The 22,134-nt window shown below is 35.7% G+C and overlaps 1 protein-coding gene across 2 annotated transcripts in view; it reads right to left on the minus strand.

Moving 5' to 3' along the window:
* Positions 1 to 22,134, minus strand: part of TAPT1 (transmembrane anterior posterior transformation 1) — a 47,831-nt gene that overhangs the window by 4,505 nt on the left and 21,192 nt on the right. For both annotated transcript variants that reach the window (XM_063157673.1, XM_063157672.1), the window contains 9 exons: positions 20,531 to 20,693; positions 16,672 to 16,807; positions 15,778 to 15,875; positions 15,534 to 15,603; positions 7,759 to 7,839; positions 6,812 to 6,921; positions 5,150 to 5,209; positions 3,638 to 3,706; positions 2,584 to 2,660 (listed from right to left, as the gene is read on the minus strand). In XM_063157673.1, the coding sequence (XP_063013743.1) occupies positions 2,584 to 2,660; positions 3,638 to 3,706; positions 5,150 to 5,209; positions 6,812 to 6,921; positions 7,759 to 7,839; positions 15,534 to 15,603; positions 15,778 to 15,875; positions 16,672 to 16,807; positions 20,531 to 20,693 (864 nt within the window). The remainder of the gene's footprint in view (positions 1 to 2,583; positions 2,661 to 3,637; positions 3,707 to 5,149; positions 5,210 to 6,811; positions 6,922 to 7,758; positions 7,840 to 15,533; positions 15,604 to 15,777; positions 15,876 to 16,671; positions 16,808 to 20,530; positions 20,694 to 22,134) is intronic.

The following is a 22,134-nucleotide window of genomic DNA, read 5'->3' on the forward strand; positions in this document are numbered from 1 at the left end:
AATATTCTCTATGCAAATGAGTGAACCAAATGCAGACTCTAAATTCATTCTCTACTCTCTGAAGTCTGTTTATCATGTACATCATTAAAAGACTAAAAAGACAGCTTGAAATGAGCATTCACAGACCCATGGAGCAGGTCTAACTGTTTCATCATAAAGTGACTCAGGCACACTCCAGCAGCAGCTCCCCTATCTCTCTGTGTAAATGCAATCAGAACTTGTCAAACAAAAAAATAAACTACTCTATACTTTTAAGGGAAAAAGTAAGTTTATTCTATTTCAAAAGAGAAATGGAAGAATGTGCAGAGCACACCACTTTCAGTACTCAGGAGAAAGTGACATTTTAGTATCCAAGCAACCACAAAGAAGATATCATTTTATATCATTTGAAAGCTGTGCTTCTCCTCAATTTTATTATATTATTGGGACAGATTTTATTTCAGACAGTTGAGAAGGCTTCCTTCATTTTTAATGCTTTAGAGGTGTTTTTCTTATGCTTCTTATGTAACGTGTTTTTTGTTCTGAGAGAACAGGTTTCCACAGCATAGTTTGACTCTAATTTAATGAGATCAGAAGTTGAAAAGGCCATAAATCACCACTTCCCTGTATCAGTTCCAGCTTCTCACAGAAAATTATGCAAGCATTTCTAGCAATTCTCCTTTATTCTTTTCTGCCAGCCTATCTCAGGCTCAAATTTCTAACAATGGAAGTTTGAAGTTGTTCAAAATTCTAGCAAAAGAAAACTCATGGGTTTTTGGCAAGACTCTTTAACTATGATTAAAGTTTAACTAGAGTTTTTAATAGACAATACAAAATTAATCCATCCATAGTATAGGCTCAATTCTTTGCCCAGCTAACTGCTTCAGATTTTACCATGCCATTTCTCACATATCTATGCTATTATGTTTGTATTCTATATATAGTCTAACATCTGATGAAAAGCTGAAATTTATGTTCAGAATAAAAATTATTTGAAAGATACAGGAGGTGAGCTAGCTCCAAGTCTGAGATCACAGCAAGAGTAAAAATTTCTTCTCACTTTTCAATGAGGACAAAATAGACCAAAATGTATTTATTTTTGTGACCTATGTCTTTAAAAAGCAGCATTTAACACTTCATGTTAATCACATTACTTCCTTCTGCCCTCCATTCCCCAAGCCACAGAGAGTGAAAAATCCTAGGTTGCAGCAGTGGAATGGTAGAGGTAGGAAAATATTTACACATACTGGGAAAAAGGAAAAACCACTGAGCAGGATGAAAGTGCTGACCTTGATGTACCACAGCTTGAATGTGATGATCAGGGCAGAGTGCTTTGAATACAAAGCTAGCTTTAGGGAGAACATGGGCACAGCATGAAGTATGCTGGGGAAAAAGTCAAAGTATGGTACAGAGGAATGTGGCTAAAATTTTACTATTTAGCCTATATGCAGTATCTCAAAGTCTTAGTTATCTGACACTGAACAGATGTGTCCCTACACTGATGTAGACAAAACACTCCTGATTGAGCTCCATTTTTTGCAGATTAGTGTCAGATTAGAGATAACAGTCTACCTATTAATTAAGAATGTAATAGTAATCCTGTAGTAGTAGTAGTAATCCTGCTCTTTTCACAAGGTATTGTAGAACAGTAGCCTCCTCCCTTCCAGCATGGTCTCCTCTCTTCCTGCTGAACCACTGCCTCAGCCTTAGCAGTCTTATGCTTCTCAAGCCTTGCTGCCTTCACTTAAAACACAACTTGGCAGGACACTGGAAGAAGCACTCCCACAACACTGCAGGCAGGTTCTTCTGTCAACAACTTGAAACACTTCATTGCTTGTCATCAATTTTGAGAGACAGCAAACAATGACAGTGCAGTATACAGCTTTCCTAGAAATTACAGACAGTACACAGCAAGTGTCTCAAGACAGGCAGACTAAACTGGATGTAAAGTACACTTATGCAGTCTAGAAATACCTATCAACTGGTGAGAAGTTAAAGGTAAGGTAAGTATAAACTGACTTGGCAGTGAAGGGATGCTGAAGGAATAATCACACACATTTGGTATGGGAAATGAACTGCCATTGAACATTGTATTCCTTAACTAAGATTACTTAATGACCCCCCCTTCCCAGGAAATGTGAGCCTTGCATTTATTTTTTTTAACAGTAGTTTCCTAGACCAAAGTAAACCTTGCATTTAACTACCTGAGAGAAGAATTCATTATCTGCTCAGAGCACTTGAACTGCTTGCTTTTGTTCACTTATTGAATCTTTTGGTCTTTTTACAGAAAACTTCATTCCTTGGAATTCAATTTCCCTTTATACACAGAAGTATGGTGCTTGTCTCTCAGATTGTCTCAGTCTTTTTGCAATGAGTTATTTCCATTACTGAAGTTATTGAGGGCTATAAACTCCCAATGTAGTCACAGTACTCAGGGACAAATCTGCACTGTCAATTTCAGATTATGAGCATAAGGGTTTTACATTTTTGTTCTACTGAATATAAATTCTGTTTATCCTTACATCCAGACATATCAACAGAAACTTCTTGCACATATGTAATCAAATAATAGTGAATACTTTTCAATTGTGTGGATTTACTTACCCACAGTAGAACAGCACAACACAAACATAAGCTAAGATTCCTTGTACTTTTATTGAGCTTGTTACGACTCTGATGAGCTGTTTTAAGGATAAAAGTTAAAATTTAGCACACAGTTATTAACAGAACGTTGTAACAGACATTTCTTATTTGGTGAATAAGAAAATTCAAGAAAAATTAGAAACATTTACATTAACAGAAATTTAGTCTAATGCTCCCCTTGGCAGTACTAACTACTCCAGATCTTGATTGGAATGAGTATTATACCAGCACTTAGTTGCAACTTTCCAAAACCAGAGTTTGACAATGTTTCCTTAACACTGACTTTCAAGTAAAGTAAGAAGTGGAAAAAAACATATTTGCTGACAAAGCATGTACAGATCCCCAGCATTATAACTACTGCTTGTCTGTATGTGTGTATCTTATGTGTGTAGGGGGAAAGTTGGGACAGCTACTTAGAGACAACATTCTGCAATAGTTAATTCAGGACAGCACATGGACAGAGTTTCATTAATTAAGTCATTCATTTTATAGCAATGTGCATGTGTAACAAAGTCAACTATTTCAGAGTGATATACTCAACAGGAGCTCAGTGCCCCATGCAAAAGAATATTGAGTCATGAAGCATCATTATAGGGACAGTCACAAGGACTCCTATGAAAAACCTCAATAAACTGCTGCACTACTGCTAACCTTCTGGCAACCAGCTGCTTTGACTATTCCAAATGAATGAATAGGATAACTGCCAAAAGGAATACATGTTTAGTAAATGCAGATTTAGTTTAATTCCACTGGTACAATTCAAGTTCCTACAAATTCTACAAAATTAATATATATTTGATTTTCTATGAAAGGCTGGGAAACACTAAGGCATTTGTGAAGCCATGAGTAGTATGTGATACAAGTTATACTGAGTGTTAACTCATCCTTTCAGCATAACTTCAGTTACTTCAGATGATAATTTCATCCTCAAAACATCCAGCCAGCTATTTCAGAGGGACACATTCTCAAAGTGAGATTTTATTGACAGAAAACTGATAGGAATGATACTACTTACTAAAACAGCCAGTGGAAGAGGAATGAAACCCATTCTTCTGGAAACTGAATCACTATAATCTGTATATGCCTAGGAAAAGAAGAGGAAGAATAATGAACTATTTATGCAAAGGAATGAGCTTATTTTAGCTTGGCACACCCTCCAGATAAGAATAAAGCTCTGTTAACAAACACTATACTGGTATAAAGTGTACCTATTCACATTTTGGAATTCAAATGGAGATAGCTGCACTCTCAGACAAAAATGTAATAAATACTACCATGACCAGTAAGATTAGCTTCAATGCCCTAAATCAAGAGCAACTGGAGTATAATACAAATGTCTAAACTGAGAGCAACTAGGACACTGAATCCAAAGCCACTATGATATTTCATCTGTACATTATTACCAGCTTAGAGACATTTTGTATTAATTTGACTGATCCTCAAATTCTCTATAGAAAAACCTGTTACAGGGATAAAAGAACAATTATCCACCACACTAGCAATTTTAAATCATTCTACAAACATCTATAATTAACCTTAAGATAACCGCGTTAAAATTATTCTGAAAATGTTTTTACATTTGTACTCAAAACACAAGTACTTCACATGACAGTTTGCCTGCAGTATTGAACATCACACCAAAGTCAGTGCCTAAATGATGCTATTTTATTTCTCACAGATGATCCTTAGGAAAAGTAATGGAATTTTCAAAACTTATCAACTGAGGTTTTTATTACTAAGAAATAATAACAACAACTATTATTATTATTATTATTATTATTATTATTATTATTATTATTATTATTATTTGTAGCTGTCGGTGTCTAGCTTCTTTATAAGGTTTAAGTACTGTATTCCTCACAACAGCCCAAGAAACAAGCCCAAGAAAACTACAGAAATCATAGTAAAGAAGTCCATTTATAGTTACAGCACACTTCTAAAGCACCAAGGAGTGAAATGTTAACAAGTCAAACCTAGTCCTCATCCATGAAAGGTGTGCAGTAAACAGCTTTCCAAAAAATGGTACTAACTAAAAACAAGTGGTCTGTGTGTTCTATAAATACCCATGCCACGACAGTAATATGCACAGTACAAACATCTCTAAACATCTGTGCACTCACTCTATCTGTAAAGAAACATAAATTCCTAATGAATACTGTGCTTTAACCCAACACAGTTAAAATACCATGAAAAGAACAGTAATATGAAATTACCCTGTTAAGTTTACTTACTTCCATGTATGTCAAAAATGTGAGGTTGTTACAACTGTCCCCTTACTGTAAGTATATTTGGAAGAGATTACTCAGCAGTATATTAAATGAAGCTCAAACTGACCTGAACAACTGGATATAATATAAATCATAAAGAAACATTCCTGTTATCTCTTATTAAAGAAAGCAGAGCAGAGTTTCAGCGCTGCAGGAGTGTAACAGTACTGTATGTATTTCTTTAAGTGTTTGTTCCAACATCCTCCTTGTAACAATTGTCTTAGTTAATACAGGAAAGAGCATTTTATTTTCAGGCTTACATTTTTCTGTCGACTGCTAACAAGGTCAAATGCAAGACTGGCTCTGTATTCACTGTAGACCTGGAAAAAATCCAGCACATCAGATGTGTGATTAATTTGTTATCACATGTTATAAAAGCAACACAGATATTAATAAAGTATTTCCATAAAGTATTATGAACTTATGCATTTGCTGAAAGACTCAAAGCCAGTTTTTCTGAGGGCTAATGGCACTCTTCAAGAGATGAACCTCTATTTCTGCAGTAAAGTAATTTGCATATATATATAGACAACAAACAACACTATGCTATGCTTTAGGAATTGAATGAGACTTCATAAAGTTACTGAATTTTAGGATCATGAGAAACATGAAATAAAAGAAATCACATTAATCACATTTAGTTTTTCCCCCCCACAGTTCACAACTGCTTTTAAGCTACAGGAAAGCTAGCCCTGGTATCAAATCAAACAAATGAGACAGCTTTCTTATACACTAAGCAAATGATCGTATGCAAAAATCAAACTGCATCTGAAGATGAATTAATTTTTTCCTTCTCTTTAAAACAGTTCAGCATATTAAGAAAGAAAAGCATCTATCTTAAAGATAAGTGGCAGGACAACTTGCACTGCAGGTGTTAAAAATTCTGGGAAAAGTCTGATGTAGCAACCATAAATCTTTAGAGCTTCATACACAAACCCCACAAAGTTTATTTAATAAACCTTGCAAAATTGCCAATGACTACCCCCATCCTCCAGCTGTTTCAGCACTCTGAAGCATGCCACATTTTTGGCTACCATGGCTTCATTACTGCTCTTTTCCATGCTCTCTATACAAAAGTAGGGCATGCATAAATGCCTCAGGCATAAGGGAGCTTATTAAGTGCATCTATTACACTTGTTTCTACACCTCACAGTTACTTTAGAGATGCTGAAAAAGAAAGCACCTCACAAGTCCTGATCTCATTTTCTGAGAAGTGGTTTTAATAGTGAAAAGACACTAGCTCATATCTTCACAAATTTATTGAGTGTGTTTGAATTCACAGTGTGGAACACAAATGGCCCATGTGTAATGCTGCAACACACAAGAAGCAACCTCATCCACTGCTTTAAAAGAAGGACTGGATAATATATGCGGCCTAAGAAATTTCAGGAGTGGGAAACTAACATAACCTACTTCCTATTAGTGCTCTAGGGACAGTGGGGAAAAAAAGATCTCTGATTTCAGATTCCACTTTTAACATACATGCAATAATAGAGGTAAAGCAGCCTAATAAAATGTGTTTTTCCAAAAGCCTGAATTTTAACCTACAGTCCATTTTGTTAGGGAAGGCTACAAGCTCTGTCTAGACTATAGAACAAGTAACTTTCTTTCAGTTTAAATCACTTCACAAAATGATCTGCCAGTAATGTGAATTGTAGCTATTATGTGAGCTGTTATACAAAACTTGCAATAATTTATGGATCTGGAGCTATTAATTTAGTAGAGATGTTAGTTACACATTAAAAAGGTCCTCAAAAGTATATTGTATCAGGAAACTAGCAAGCTTTCCCAATTGATATCAAACATATGAAAATAACAATTTTTACATTTTCTTCACTGGAAAAAAATTAATATTAAAAAAAAAATTAGCAAAATTAAATACAATTTAAAATAGCACCCAGCATTCCAAACAGGATACCTACATCTGCCGTGATGTCATTGAATTTTGTTATAAAGGCATGTTTCACAATATCCACTGCAATTTCTGAAGCAACCACCATGCAAACATCCGGGAATAACACCCAAAAGTGATCTGAAGGTTGTGAAGAAACAAGTTAGGCCATTTAATTTAATGTCAGCATACAAAAAGAATTATAACAATTCTATTCAACAATGAAAAATCCTCATGAGTCTGAAGAATATGTAAGTTGACATATCACTGAGCATGCAGTGTGCAAATTCTTGCTTATTCCATTGCTGTCCTAAAAACTTATCAATGCTGCACTATCACACCACAGTTAGGATCAGGCTCTAAACTTTTCACTTTGTAAACCTCTACCTCTAGTAGGAAGATAACCTTTGTAAGTACTAGATACAATGTGTTCAGTATGTGTAAGACATAGACAAAGCATCTGCAGTTTTAGATGCTTAAGGTAAAATTCAGGTAGACTGGTAAGATTCAGGCAAAATATACTACACAGAGCAGGGGTCAAAATTATTAAAACAATGAAATTGTTATTTTACACAATATTTATTTAATATGTCATTAAAATCTTCAGTATAATCAATGTTAGATTAAGAATTGTATTTTAACATAATCTTTATCACATTTCAATCTCATTATCTACTTTCTGGAGATCCTTCATTCACAGCATATTCAAAGGAAAGGAAAGGGCTGGGAATAAATTGTTCCAGACACTGCTTGAAAGATAACTACACATGTTTATAGCATAACAATAGATATTTCTAGCAGAAGGAACACTGTCATTCTTAGAAGAATACTAATAATAGAAAAATAAGAATCTAACGTATTTGATAAAATTAGGATTTGTTAATTCAATGTATTGATTACTCTTCTCTTTCAGATTGGAGGAAGAAGTAAGAAATACAGCTCTTGATAGCACAGAATTTTTTCTTCTAGTTTACTCACCTGGATTCCATGAGAACTGTTCCATATTTCTTAGACATACAATTAGTAGCAGCACGTAATTAGTGAACCTCTCCTTTATATCTGGATTAAAAAAACCACAAAATCTGTCAGCTCCAAAGGAACATTTATTTGCATACAAAGATATCTACTCATTCTGAGGTTCCATCATCTATTAATTCTTGGATTAGATAACATTTTCCACAAATTATTTAACTGGATTTAAGGGGTAGGGGAAATGCTGGGAACCACACCATGGAGAGCATTTTCCCAGTAGGTTGTGAACTGTTCTGTCCAATGTGAACTCCACCTCGGAGTTCCCAGCAGCAGAAGGGAATTGTGACTTACTATCACCTCTTCTAATACATTAATAAAATCATCATTCTTCTTGACAAAGTCTGTGCATTCCTTCTGTGATTCAAAAAGAACCAGCACTTCCTGTTACTAAAATGAAGAGAATGTACCAATCTGTCCTTTCAAGCTATTAGCAAGCTATTAGCAAGATCAAAGATATCCAAATTGCTGTATATTGGGTTCAGTGAAAGGAAGAAAAAATGTTTGAAGACAACTGTTACATCTTTCACAGTCTTTCACACTGCCCTCTTAAAAAGGAACAGCAGGATATGTCAGCAGAATTATCAAAATTGTAAGCACCATAGCACCAGAGCAATCTAATTTGGGACAAAGTCCTATGCCTTGCCCCCCAGACAAGGCAGTCTTTTACTCCACCTTGGTATTCTGTTTCCAGAGCTTGTTTCAGGAAGCATCACAATTTTTAGCTTACTAAAAAACACCCTCCTGAAACTGTATTACTAAAAAGCAGGGTAAAACCTAAAACATAATGTCATCACAATTTAGGAAGTCCAAAAAAGTCTTTTTAGAAGATAGAGCCACTGAGAAAATCTGTGAAGACACTCATTGCTTGCCACACCTGCCAATAACCAGAAAAGTAATTTCTTTGTGGGCCCAAGGGTTCATTTTCTTAAGCACCTCCAACATTCTGTGGGGTTCTACCTACTGATTTTGGGAAACAAGAAATATAAATGTTCAGAAGAACACACAAGGATTAAGCTGGACAAAAAAAAATTTGACTTTTGTGTCAACAGTTTCCATCATCTATTACTGACTACAGGTCACCAGCAGTGCTTGTGGCTGCAGTTACTACAGTATAATAATATCCCTCACTTTAGAATAGAAGTTTGGAAATACTGGCAGCTCTGAAAAATTGAGCAAAAATAATAGAAGAAATCCTCCAGGAGAAGGAAAGAAAAAGCACACAGAATTCAAGAAGAATGAGATTTCATGCACAGTATCATAAATTCATTTGTCAGTATGTCCCTTCCTCTCCCCGGGGAAGGGACAGAGGAAGCACAAGCTTTTAAAATAGAATGAATGGCATATATATGGGGAGGGGGGGAGAAAAAGGAAATATTTTAGCACAATAAACTTAGAGCAGAAAAAAGGACTTAAGTAAAACCTAATGATAATTTCCTCATTTCCTGCCAATAACACTCCAACAAGTGAAGTGCATTCTTCTATGCTTCTGAATTCACAAAATACTGCCCAAATGACCAGAACAGAGTATTGTCTGAAAAACCTAGTGACAAGGCACCACTTGACGCTGTCACAAATGGATGAAAATGCAGTCAAGCACTCATTGATCTATATGCTTTATCATGCCCATTAGTGACTTGGAAATAACCACCGAGTTTTCAGACTTTTGCACTGAATTTCAAAATAGTTTTATCTTCTATTTCCCACACTGCCATGACACACCACTGGCCAGCAATGAAGAACAAACACAGATCTCATCTTCATTTTTTCCAGTCCCATGGAGGCCTGTACAGAGAGATATTCTCAAGTGGGAAGCAAGGACATTAATTCAGGCCTAACATTAAAGCATGTCTCAAGCTAATCCTCCAGACATTTATTACCTGCTTGGTATATGTTAGCTCACCAGTCAACAGGATTAAATTGAGAAAGGACATTTTGGACTTTAAATTTCTTCTTATAATGCTGTAATAATACCAATTTTTCTTCCACTAATTTCTGAGACTGGGTGACAGGCTGATACCTATTTCCCCCCTCTGCTTATTTCCCATGTTCTCAGTGGCCTCCCTTCTAATCTGTTATCTCCTCTGCCACAGCTGTTCAAGGCTGTTAGGAGGGAAAGGAATAACTGTGGCTGCTGCTCTTCATTCTCATCCCTCTCATCAACTGTCAGAGTTGCAAGCAAGGCAGACAGGGCACTTTACAGCAGCTTCAACAGCAAACTCAAACAAATCAAAAATTCATTTCATTTCTCACCCTCACGGACAAGGACAAAAAAGGCTTCAGGATATCCAAAACAACCACTGGTAATCAGTCCTAAATATTAATTAAAATTCCAGAATACAAAATATGTACAGTAATGTTTCATCATTTATTATGAACTAATTTGATGTTGTATATGTTCATCTGTTTTTTTTAAATTGGTGAGGGGATTTTCCTCTACAATGTATTGCCACTTCTTGGATGATGTGGTGAACTACAGAACAAGTGAAGCTAAATCCCTGGCTCCACACTTGCTCACGCTCTTAAGAACAACAAAGGTAAAGTATATCAATGCAATTGTTAATTTGGCAAAACAGTGACAAACCACCAGTGTTAGTGATTAGTTACAGATAGCACAGGTAGTAGCAGGAGGCAATCATTCTATTCTGCTTCAGCATAACAAAGAGTAAAGTGGAAACAAAAGTGATCTCTTCATTCTCCATAGTGACAATGCTTAGTAACATTGATATAAGCCATTTCAACTCACTTTTGCATGTATTCCACTAAATATATATGATAAGCATAGCACATAACTGTTTTTCTGTCAGGATACAGTATAGCTTCAATAATCCTTGCCATTATAAGTCAGGGTTAAATGAGAGTCAAAATGTCAGGCCAAAGACATTTTAAATGGTCTTCAGCTACCTCCACAAGGACATGATTAAGAAGCTTGCTTTCTCAGTGTTTATGAGTCGAAGTGTTAAAAACCTGACATGTAGCACTAATTCAGATGTATTTATTCCCTTGACCAGTCTCTTGTCAGCACATGCCATGCACAGTGCTGATGACATATTGTGCATGAAATCTGGATGGATATCAGTGGCAGGTGCTGCTCCTCAAGGGTCCATATTGGGACCAGGGTTATTTAGTATCTTCACTAACAACACAGATGAAGGAATTGAGTGCACCCTCAGCAAAACTGCAGATGACTAAGTGCTGAGGTTGCCACACCAGAAGGGTAGGATGTCATCCAGAAGGACCTGGACAAGCTCAAGAACTGGACCCATGGGAGTCTCAAGAGGTGTGATGAGACCAAGTGCAAGGTGCTGCATCTGGGCTGGGGCAGCTCCAGGTACCAACACAGGCTGGGGATGAACAGATCAAACCAGCCCTGTTGAGAAGGACTTGGGGGTTCTGGTGGATGAGAGGCTGGGCACAAGCTGGCAACGCTGCTCACAGCCCTGAGAGCCAAATGTGTCCTGGGCTGCATCATAGTGAGAGCCCAGGAACAGAGATCCTGAAGTAGGGTAAATAGTCTTTAGAACACACAGCTATTTCCTTCCAGATTTCCTGACACATTATGCAGGATTTCCAAACCAGAAAGAAAAAAAAAATTATCATGCTAATCCCACTGTTTATATGTTTAGATCAAAAGCTAGTTATAAATTGTAGCATGTAAGAAGTGAAAGAAGATCTCTTGGTTTACATCTCAGCAACTCCTAAACAGCCGTAGTGCCAACTACCTCTTAACAAGTGACCAGAGCACAAGAAAGGATCAATCACTGAACAAGGAACCATCAAGGACACACCAATCTCAAACACAGTCCTGCCCCCAAATCCCTCATCCTTAAAATAAACAACTTGATTAGAATAATGGTATTAAAGAAACCCAAAGCCACACAAGAAAGCAGTTAAAATTTCAAAGACCAAAGGTAAAAATAAAGGCTATTCAGTATTGAGATCAAAGTCAGAGACTGATAAATTTGGAACAAAGAAGAGAGAAGAAAAAGTACAGAATTATAAAGAAGAAAACTGAAGTTCCTAAAACTTTAGAATAAATATGTTAAATTTTTGAGACAGGAGATTTAAAAAACAAGGAAGAGTCAGGCCTAATAACGAACTGAAGGAAATAACCTAATGCACTACATCTAATGCACTTCTTTGTATGAGGTACAATTGACTTTTGTGAAAAAATTCTATTTAGAGCACAGCTTGAAATTAAAATAAGACATTTAAAAGCATAAAGGAAGGCAGCACACTGGGCTTTCAACAATGATGAAAGAACTTCTCTTTATAATTTGGTCTCCTTGTTCTCTAATACTGACCCTACAAAATTAGTTTACAGATAACTATTTCAAAAAGAGAATATACTATTTAAATTTAGGGAAATATTCCTTTCTGATACAACAAATAAAAGGCTTTCTGTATAGAAGTGCTTTCCAATGGCTGCAGTGTTTAGATTGCCTGGGTGTACATAAATTTCCTTGTAAAAGTCAGGGTGACAATGCAAAAGTAGTTTTGCTGCAGCTGACAAATCAAAGCTCTGGGAATAGCATGGTTGAAGTCCCAGATTCTGTAGCTGCAGTGTAAAGCAGCTATAGAAGCCCCGAGGTCTTTGTTGATCTGCCCCTACAAGATAACAGGTTTAGTTTTATTAGATAACAATTAACTTATGTGTATTTCATGTCCTGTTCAATTTATTTTTATGTAGATGATTCAGAGTTATTTTAATCCTGAAGTTTTAGTGGATTAGCAGTTACAGTAGAATTTCAAATAGCCATACAAAGGTGAGAAGGATCACTGACTCCATTAAGTCCAGAAATGTAAACACTGAGAAAAATAATACAGCTACACATCAGCTTGCTATCCACCAACTGGTGCTGAGCACAATGCCAAGTGAAAATGATTTCACAATTTCCAGTAGCTTGGTGGCCCTTCCTATCCTGATGTCATACTATGTAGAAGCTTGAGCCAGGCAGGGCTCTGCAAGGTATTTCAATGTGTGATACAGGGCATTTCTTAGAAAGTACAGCTTGCACAGTTCATTTCTGTTCTCACACTTTTATTCACAAGAAAACTTGCTTTTGAGTTTTAGTTGTAGTAACTTCTGTTGAACACAATATCTACTCTTGTGGTCATTGCTTTTCTTTTCTGCTATGTCATATTTTTCTTTTGATTAACATGCTAAATAAGAAGAAAGTTTCACCTACTCATGAGAAATTCCTCAGATGCCTCTGTGAGACTCCTATTATTCCCCTCAAATTATTTACCTACTGTGTATTAATCGGTACATTTACACTGAGTTGAAAACATTTAAATACTATTTAAATACTGTTCAATAACAGTAATACTTTGAGCTGAGCCCAGAAAAGGTGAATCCATTCAGTGTGTCCAAGCTTCATCAGCTACTGCTGCCACCATTACCCTACAGATGATTGCAGACCTCAGAAAATTACTGAAAGAAGCAGAGAAAGGTGGGGAATATATGGGAGTGCCTAGATTTAGTTTAGTTCAGCCCAGGCATGCAGTTTGAGCACAGTGTGTTCTAGGACACACAAGACACTCCAAAGGCTAACTGGAAGCTCAGCTGACAGGAGCAGACTAGCCTCAGTTCCAGGATAGGATGAAGTACTGGCATACCATGCCACCACCATCATAAAGATACACCATCAAAAGATGCACCACCATTTCAGCTGCATGAAATAAAACATTTAAGGGACACTAAAGTGATCAGAATACATGAATTGAAACAAAACTCTTCCATCCTTACTGAGGCTGTGATGCAGTAAATCTGTTCAAGTTCAAAAGAGGTGAAAAGCTCTACTAAAAATCTGTCAGTTATTTATCTCTGAGAAGAAAAACACTGTTATTTACAACCATACTGAAAGGTGTTCCAGGAAAAGTGATCTGTTTGAAAGGAATAGATTAGCTTGTTTTGTGCACTCTTCTATGTATGTACTCACTGCTTCCATCCCCACAATACTTCTTGAATGGCAATACTTCTTCCATCAACTGATAAAGGATGACCTGGTTCTGCTATTATGGGTCTTCAATAATAATGTCCAGCAATAAAATATTGATACCCTTTTGTTTTTATGGAGGAAATTGCTAGCAATTTCTAATATCAGTCCCTTGCTTATTTCAACATGAAAGAGGCCACACCTTTAGGCAGGAGAGCTAGATGCATAGTTATAACTATTTTCTGCACTAATAATAAACCTTATCTAGGTTTTCTGTCAATAGTTAGGTAAATTTCATTTTTAGCATTCTCACTGTAAAATTAAATATGTCTGATTTTAAAAATATAATTAACTAGATCTTGGAACTGAAAATAATACTATTATCACAGAATAAACATTATCAACCTATCTGGGAAGATCTTTTTGGGGAGGTTTAAGATTAAAATTAAGTGTTAATTTTCTGTTATATAATTCTCTGTGATATATTTAAGGTTTTACATAAGTAGTCTTTCATCCACAGAATTACAGAATATTTGCACGTAATATTGAAGTTTGCAGATGAACTAGACAGAGGTCATATCAATAGTCAGAACTCAAAACCTGATGTAAGCCTATTGAAAATTTAACTTATGATACAAAAATATGAATAATCTGTTTTTAAATAAGTAGCTATTTTTTAACCTATTGCATATTTGAGTTATCTGGTTTAAAAACTTCGGGCTGTAATGAAAAGAATATGTTCTATTTTCTGTGCTCATCTGTATAAATGAAAGTGGGGAAATTCCAATCAGATATACTGAAGGAATTCTTCACTGTGAGGGTGCTGAGGCACTGGCACAGGTTGCCCAAAGCAGCTGTGGATGTCCCCCCTCTGGAGAAGGGGACCAAGGTGCATGGGGCTCTGAGCAACCTGGTCTAGTGGAAGGTGACCCTGCCCATGGCTGGGGTTGGAATGAGACAATCTTTGAGATCCCTTCCAGTCCAGGGCATTCTGAGATTCTACAAAACCAGTACAAGCAAAGAAGCTCTAGCAGAGCCTTAAAGTGCAACCATTCCTACTGGCTTTAAAATCAAGAATTCAATAAATATTTCAAATGGCTGATATCAGTATTAGGAAGAATCTCCATCAAAGGGTACCTGACCAGCTTTTACTCATGAGACACGCTGAGTAAAAGTGCCCAAAATTCATCCTAAGCAGCAACACAGTTAAGAAGTGCCAGAAGCACGCTTCTTAAGTACCTTCTACCTAATATCTTGGGAACACATCACAAATTAGAGTAATCTCTGGTATGCCCCTCATATATCAGCTACTTTGTTGCACTGGTTTTTTGTTGATTTGATGTTTTATTTGTTTGGGATTTTTTTTGTTTGTTTTAGGGTTGGGGGGAGGTATTTCAAGATCCACCCTCACAGCCACCTAACAATATGCATTCTGAGATCTCTGTGTCAATACAGCACACTATAAAGTCAATTTTTTGAAAACAGAAGGCTTGATCACTTGGATACACGGGCATTTCAGCACAAAGCCAGCAGGCTGTTTTAGCACCTCAAATAAAAACTTGCCATAAAAGGACTAAGTGTTCCTTGAAGTGGATCTCAGTTTCATCCTACTGAACCAATGAGTAAAATGGATGATGAGGAATGCAAGTCAGAACACTCAAATTCACCAAGGTAAAATGTTTAGAGTAAGAATAATATTAAATACATTGATTATATTAAATACATTAATGAATTAAATAAACAGACTCTCTCACATTTTCTCCTGATCAGCACTGCTATACATACCACTATTTGACATTTGAAAAAGATTGTTCTTCTCAAACTTCTTGAAAACGCTTCCTTTTATTTCGACGAACTGCAATTTTTAGAAACAGTGAGTTAGTTTTTACTCATAAAAAACTGACATTAAACAAATAATATTATCAAAAAGATGCAATTTTAAAATATTAATATTTAAGACATATGATACACAAAGACATAGGATTCTGAAACAAATGAGGGCAGCTATATGATAAAGCTAGATACTTACATTATTGGACATCATGATGGTAAGCAGTGATTTATTGTGCGAGTTGAAGGCCACATTAAGGGTTGTTGCTTGAACCATTATGAGAATAGCATGCAGGACTGCACAGCAGGGTTAAGGAACAATATCTGAAATAGGTTTTCTGCACAACAGTACTGAAGAGTAGTGAACTACAGATCTCCTATTTTGCTTTCAAAGTTTAACAGGAAAGCTTCCACATTCCTGTAAACCAGACCTACAGCAAGACAATACTTACATGTATGTAATAAATGTACAGTGCTTTGTAGCATGTAATAATGATGCTAATTTTTCTTGCTCTAAAAGAATCCAATGACATTAGTTGTGAGAAACATCAATACAATCTGAAGAAAAAAATTCAGGTAAAGATGCAGAATTAGCCTAAAGATTTCACACAAAATAGGGAAAAATTTTAAGAATTTTAAATTCATTACCAAAACTACTGGACTACAGTATCTCTTTAGATTCATAAATTCATTTTAAGATTATTTCACACTGAGAACATTGGCATCCTGAATATGCATTAGTTTATCCTTCCACTTCAAGAAAATATATTCATGCTAGATGCATTTAACATACCATTAAATAACAAAACCTCTCTATCTTTAAGGCCCTGTGAGCCAAAATACTCCAAACTAAATAGAAATAAAATTTTCCATGAACTATCCAACTATGGCTTTTCATTTTACTACAGGTACACCATCATGAAGGGATTATTTCTTTTAAAGCAGGCGGTATTGGCAATCTTACTTTTCAAGTAAAGGAAGACTGATTTAGGAATACTATCAATTTTTCAAATGTATTAAAATAAAATAATTCAGAGCAATTACTCTGTAATTTAACTTAGAAAATGTTGTAATTTATCCAAGAAAAGGATACAGACATAGAACACTGCCATGAAGAAGTGAGGAATCACACCTATGTGAGCTCTTTTTCTTTCCTTAGGCTCTGTAGCTGTCCAGTAAAGAGCATCCAAAATATCTTGTCCAAATGAAGAAATCAGACGATCAGCCACCTAAACAAGAACAACTTTACTGCTTTTTTCTCTCCAACACTTGAGTAAGCCCAAGTCAAGAACACTTCAAACTAAAAGTATAGCCCAATCTAAAAAAGGTTTCACGTATATATCACTTTTGATCTCTTACTTGTTCCATTTTCTCTCTGGATTTCACAGCAACACCGTTCCTTTTGTTTAAGCAGTTTACTTTCCCTTTCAAATTTATTATCCCCTTTGCAACAGTATTTGGAATAAAAAATAATATACTGTTATCTTATATGCTTTCTTGAAACATACTCAAGTACAACTTAAACCTCAGCCTTTTTTAAAGTAGCATGTATGTTGTATCAAACCATTTAAAATGTTTTCCCCATCCCTCTGGGTTTAATAGAAAAAAACTCAACAATAAAACAGTGAATTCCAGATGACAGGGGACATTAACTTACAGGTGCAAAAAGCCTGAAATTAGACTTGTCTTTACTGCTTTCTATACACTGAAGTATATACTTAATGCAAATGTCTACATAAAGCAGAATTCAAAATTAAAAGTACTATAACACAAAAACAAGTGATTAAGAGGGACTTGAAAGTCTGCCAAAAAGGGAAAATATGTTGAAAAAACAACAAACACCTGGAGTATAGTCCAAAGAATATACACACAAATAGAAAAAAAAACCCTCCAGCAGCAATTCTAAAGATAGAAAACGTATGGACAGCATTTTGAACTTGTAATTTAATACCACAGCAAGAAAGGTCATAGGGAGTTCCACCAGTTCCCAACATTTCATCAGCAACAAACATATAAAACTGAAAATCATCACACAGAACAACATTTTTTCTGTCTATACACTGCTGTTCAATAATTTTAAGACCAAGCTGCACAGGGCAGCAAAACCAGAACTTAAATTAAACTTGGCATGTCTGGCTAAAAAAAGAGCTATCTCTCATTGCTTACTAATTCAACCAAATGGAGACAGGTAAAGATGATTATCTCTACTTAAGAAAGACAAGGAATATTTTCTCTTGGTGTCTTTCTGTAAAACAACAATTTTGGACATGTTAAATCAACATGCAGCAGTACAGAACCAGGTGCACAATGTCCCTGCAAATACTGATCCTACTAGACAGAAAATAAGTTATTGGGATAACAGAAACCTAGACTTCAAATAATCTCCCAACTTTTTATACTACATAATTGTCAAGGTAAAGATATTGAAGTGAGGAAAGTCATACTTATTTCTGACACTATTACTGAATGAAGTTTCCTAAAATATGAACATTGAATTAAAACAAAATTTTACAAGATGCCTCAAGCAAATGTACAATGTGCTGTGCTCTAAGAATCACCTATGAAATAAAATAAACAAAGCCATGAGCTGATGAATGATCATAAATCTGAAGTTCCCAACCCCATGAGTTTGAGAGATATTTACAGTGGCATTGTTTTCGGCTTTTAGATTTTGTAAATTGAGATTGTCTGCATTATTTGGTTCCTGCTCATTGTGATGACCCATTGAGTAATTACACCTGGTGTAGTAACACCAGCTACAGAACTTAAGAGTTTGGTAAGTTTTTGTTCACAATATTGTGAGGGTTTTAATAGATAAAATGGTGGCTTTGCTTTCCTTTCTATTTAAGCAGTCCTTGGTTCTTTGCTGAAAGGATGGAAAATATTAAAACCCAGCACACAATATTGTTGCTTGCTTTTCCAAATGTGACTTACCTAAACCCTACATGCCGGCTCCAGGCTCCAGCAGAATTCCATGGTGAGTGCTGTCACCAGCGTAACGCACACTGGGGCTTCACAAGGAGCAGGAGCCGGTGGGGCTGAATCTACAAAAGAAAAGTGTCATTTAAGCCAAATGTGCTGAATGCTCCCCTTAGCCTGTCACTTGGGAGCATTCAGCACATAATTTGAAGATTTTGCATTCCTCATATCTGTCCAGGACAATACTCCCTGGACTTGCCAACAGCCGAAAACATTAGGACATTGTAAACATCTCTGTTGCTCAGTGATTTACTAGACTGAAAAGATCTTCTTTATTTTGAAAACTTGGGAAAATATGTAAAGCATATTGCTTAAAAAAGAGCATATTAAGAATTCCTTAAAAAAATTGCTTGCATCAGTAGCAATGACTTTTAATAAAAATCACCAAAGTAGTCTAAGCAAGCCAATATTCAAACTGTTGAAAGCTGACTATCCAAGGCTTTCAGTGGGATACATTTTCTGCCAATACTGCTGCAACCTGTCATGGGAAAAAAGTCCCCTAGAAACACACACTCTGCTTGGCATGCTGGGTTTCCTGAGACACCATGGAAATTAAATACTGTTCCCAAATTCAAAGTCTAACATAATTTTTCTAATAACCACAAGTAGTAACAAACTTCCCCCTTTCCTAAAAGAAACAATGCAGCACTTTTCTTAGTTAAACACACAATTTTGGTTCTGCCAAACATAGCAAAGTAATTCAATTCCTCATTCCAAACAGAATGTCACATGGCTTCCAATTCACAGCAAACACTGCAGTATTGCTTCAAATTATGTGGTAAGCACATAAAGCTGAGAAAAGTACAGCACTAAGTGATTTGTAGTCTTGAAATAAAGAGAAAATACTATTTTAAGCACATGGATTTATTTAGTAAGTGATAATCTCTCATCAATTATGAAACTATATATGGATGAGTATTTCCCCACACAACTAAAATCTAGATAGCAACTCAGTGCCAATTTAATATTTATACATATTTTCCAGCAAACATAAAATCAAAAGCAACAAAAACCCATAAGCAAACAACTGGGGTGGCTTGTATGATATTTATTTCACTCACTATAACAAAGTGTATTCTTTATGCAATATTTTCATATTTTATTAGGAAATTCAGAAAAAATATTCAGATTTTGCAGAATGTCACCCTGTTTCAGCAGTCTTCAAACAAGGGTACAACAGATGTTCAAATAAGGATTAATATATCATTCAGGAATCCCAGATACCTAGCAGAATAACTTTTGTGCACAAAGCTCTGATTGAGTCCGTTTAAGAGGTTGTATTCCTACATGTCCTATATTTGCAGGATGGAGATAAGATTGTGCCCATGAAAACATTATTTACTTTGTGAACCACTGATCATAGAAGCACATTTAAAAATCTTATGCTTTACATTAATAGAAAAACAGAAACTGTTTTTCTTGACAGAATTTCTCTTTATTCTCTATATCTACCTCCCAAAACAGAATTTCATTTTCTACATTCATTCATTCATTCACCCTAAAGGCTTGTGTCTGCTAGCCAGGACTGAGGTAAAGCTGTAACATGTGTCCTTGCATACAATGAAAGCTATATTTCCATAATGATGAATTAAAACCCAAATTCCATGTATTCTATTATCTTCCTTCTCTCCTCTTTCTCAGGATCTTATCATTATTTCAAATCAACAGCTTCTACTTTTCTTGGTGAGTTCAAAACCTCATTCATTATCTGGCATTTCATAAGACATTTCTTTCATTTCCATTCCTCAAGTTTCTTGCTATGAAATTGATTAATAAGCTCCATAAATTAGGCATTATGAAACAGTATCTAAACCCTGATTTTTCACAAACCTGTTTCACTGCATCTGTGCTTATTATCTATGTGAAGATTTGTGAGAATACCAGATGAGCCACATTGTAAGTCAATACTGGAACACAAAATATTTAATAGTTTGACAAAAGCATGTTTCATATTCTGATGTCAACATCCTTACCTCAAGCATGTTATAGATGATGTAGAGCTTTATGACAGACTGTCCCCTTATCAGATGATACATCATAGAGTAGTCAACATAGTGCATCATGAAGTAGCAGATGACCAGTATCACTCCTTTGAGCATGTCACATACCTGAGCAGGTTGTAGCAAACGTCTGTCACTGAAATACAAAGGGCAGAAAGTTCCACTAAATGTCATACACCCACAAAATACAGATGCTACTAACACATTATGAATTTAGACAGCTGTTATTCATGGATATATTTTAATGTAGTTTATTATGCCTCCTCCCCTGCCCCTCACTCCACCACCACATTTATAGATCACACTTACAAACAGGATCACAGTCTCTTACTAGCTACATCCCTGTAATTAAAACATTATATTTGTTTAGAGCTTCCACTTTTCAATAACCTGTATGCATGCCCTTGGTTTCTAATTTAACTTCCCACTTCCACACAATTCTATGATTTTGACTTCCTCAGGCACAGAAATTGTATTCACTATGATCAAAAAGATATGAAACAGTCATCTTCTATTTCAGTATAATGAAGCAGGTGCTGAGGAACGGGTTGTAAATTCTGTATCTTCATTTAGCTCTAAGCTCTCCAGCAGTAAATGCAAATAATTTGACATCAGAGCTGGAAGTTGATTGTGAAACAAATGCAGAAGTTTTCCATGAGTAACCCAGGAGGCTAAAGGAATCATTACACAATTCCTACCTAGCAAAACTACAGGAAGAAAATGGCTTTATCTCAATTGCTACAACAGTATACATAAGCATAGTGAAATAACAAGGCCATATTCACATGTCTATTTATTTAGTTTAATATTAATAGGATGCAAAGCAGTTAAAAAGCCTATGAATTACATCAAAAGGTTGATAATTAAATACAAAAAAGGAGGAAATAATTTCTATTAAATATATATATATTTTAAATATACTGAAATGCTTTTAAAGAAGCTAATGTTTCAAAGAAGTTGCAAGCAATTAGCAGAATTCAAGCCATGAATTTTCAGTTTCTGTATTCTTAAATCAGTAAGTCATCCAGACATTAGACAATGTTCCCATGAACTGATAACACATTTAGAAAAAAAATTAAGAGTTATCTTGTAAAGATGTATGCCATTTGTAAAAAACATCCAAACAGCTACTTATGACCTCTGGAGTAATTCTACAGACCCTGCAGAGAAGTCTAAAATCCCTGCTACCTCACTCATTCTATTTAATCACACCTGGAGTGTTATACTTTGGATTTCTTGTTTTCTATCCAAAAGAAATCACCCTGAAAACAACACTCACACATTATATCACTCCAGGAACCACACAATGACATTCCACAATGGGCAAAGAGGTCCTTGCTCTTGCTGGGAGTATGAGCAAGAAAGTTTCCAGAACTCTCAGATTTACAGTATAGCACTTTGAACAGAGAGCAACTGCTCCTTTTATTATATAATTTTTACTGCATAAACTTTATTAAAAACAATTACATTCTAAATAAACAAATTCAACCTGGTCCAGCATACCAGAACTGCTTGCATGGGCTTTCTCTCCCTAAGAGACATTTTCTTGCCTTCACAAGTGCTCCAGTAACAAACAA

This window comes from Melospiza melodia, chromosome 5 (genome assembly GCF_035770615.1).
Source record: "Melospiza melodia melodia isolate bMelMel2 chromosome 5, bMelMel2.pri, whole genome shotgun sequence".
Classification (NCBI taxonomy): Eukaryota; Metazoa; Chordata; class Aves; order Passeriformes; family Passerellidae; genus Melospiza; species Melospiza melodia.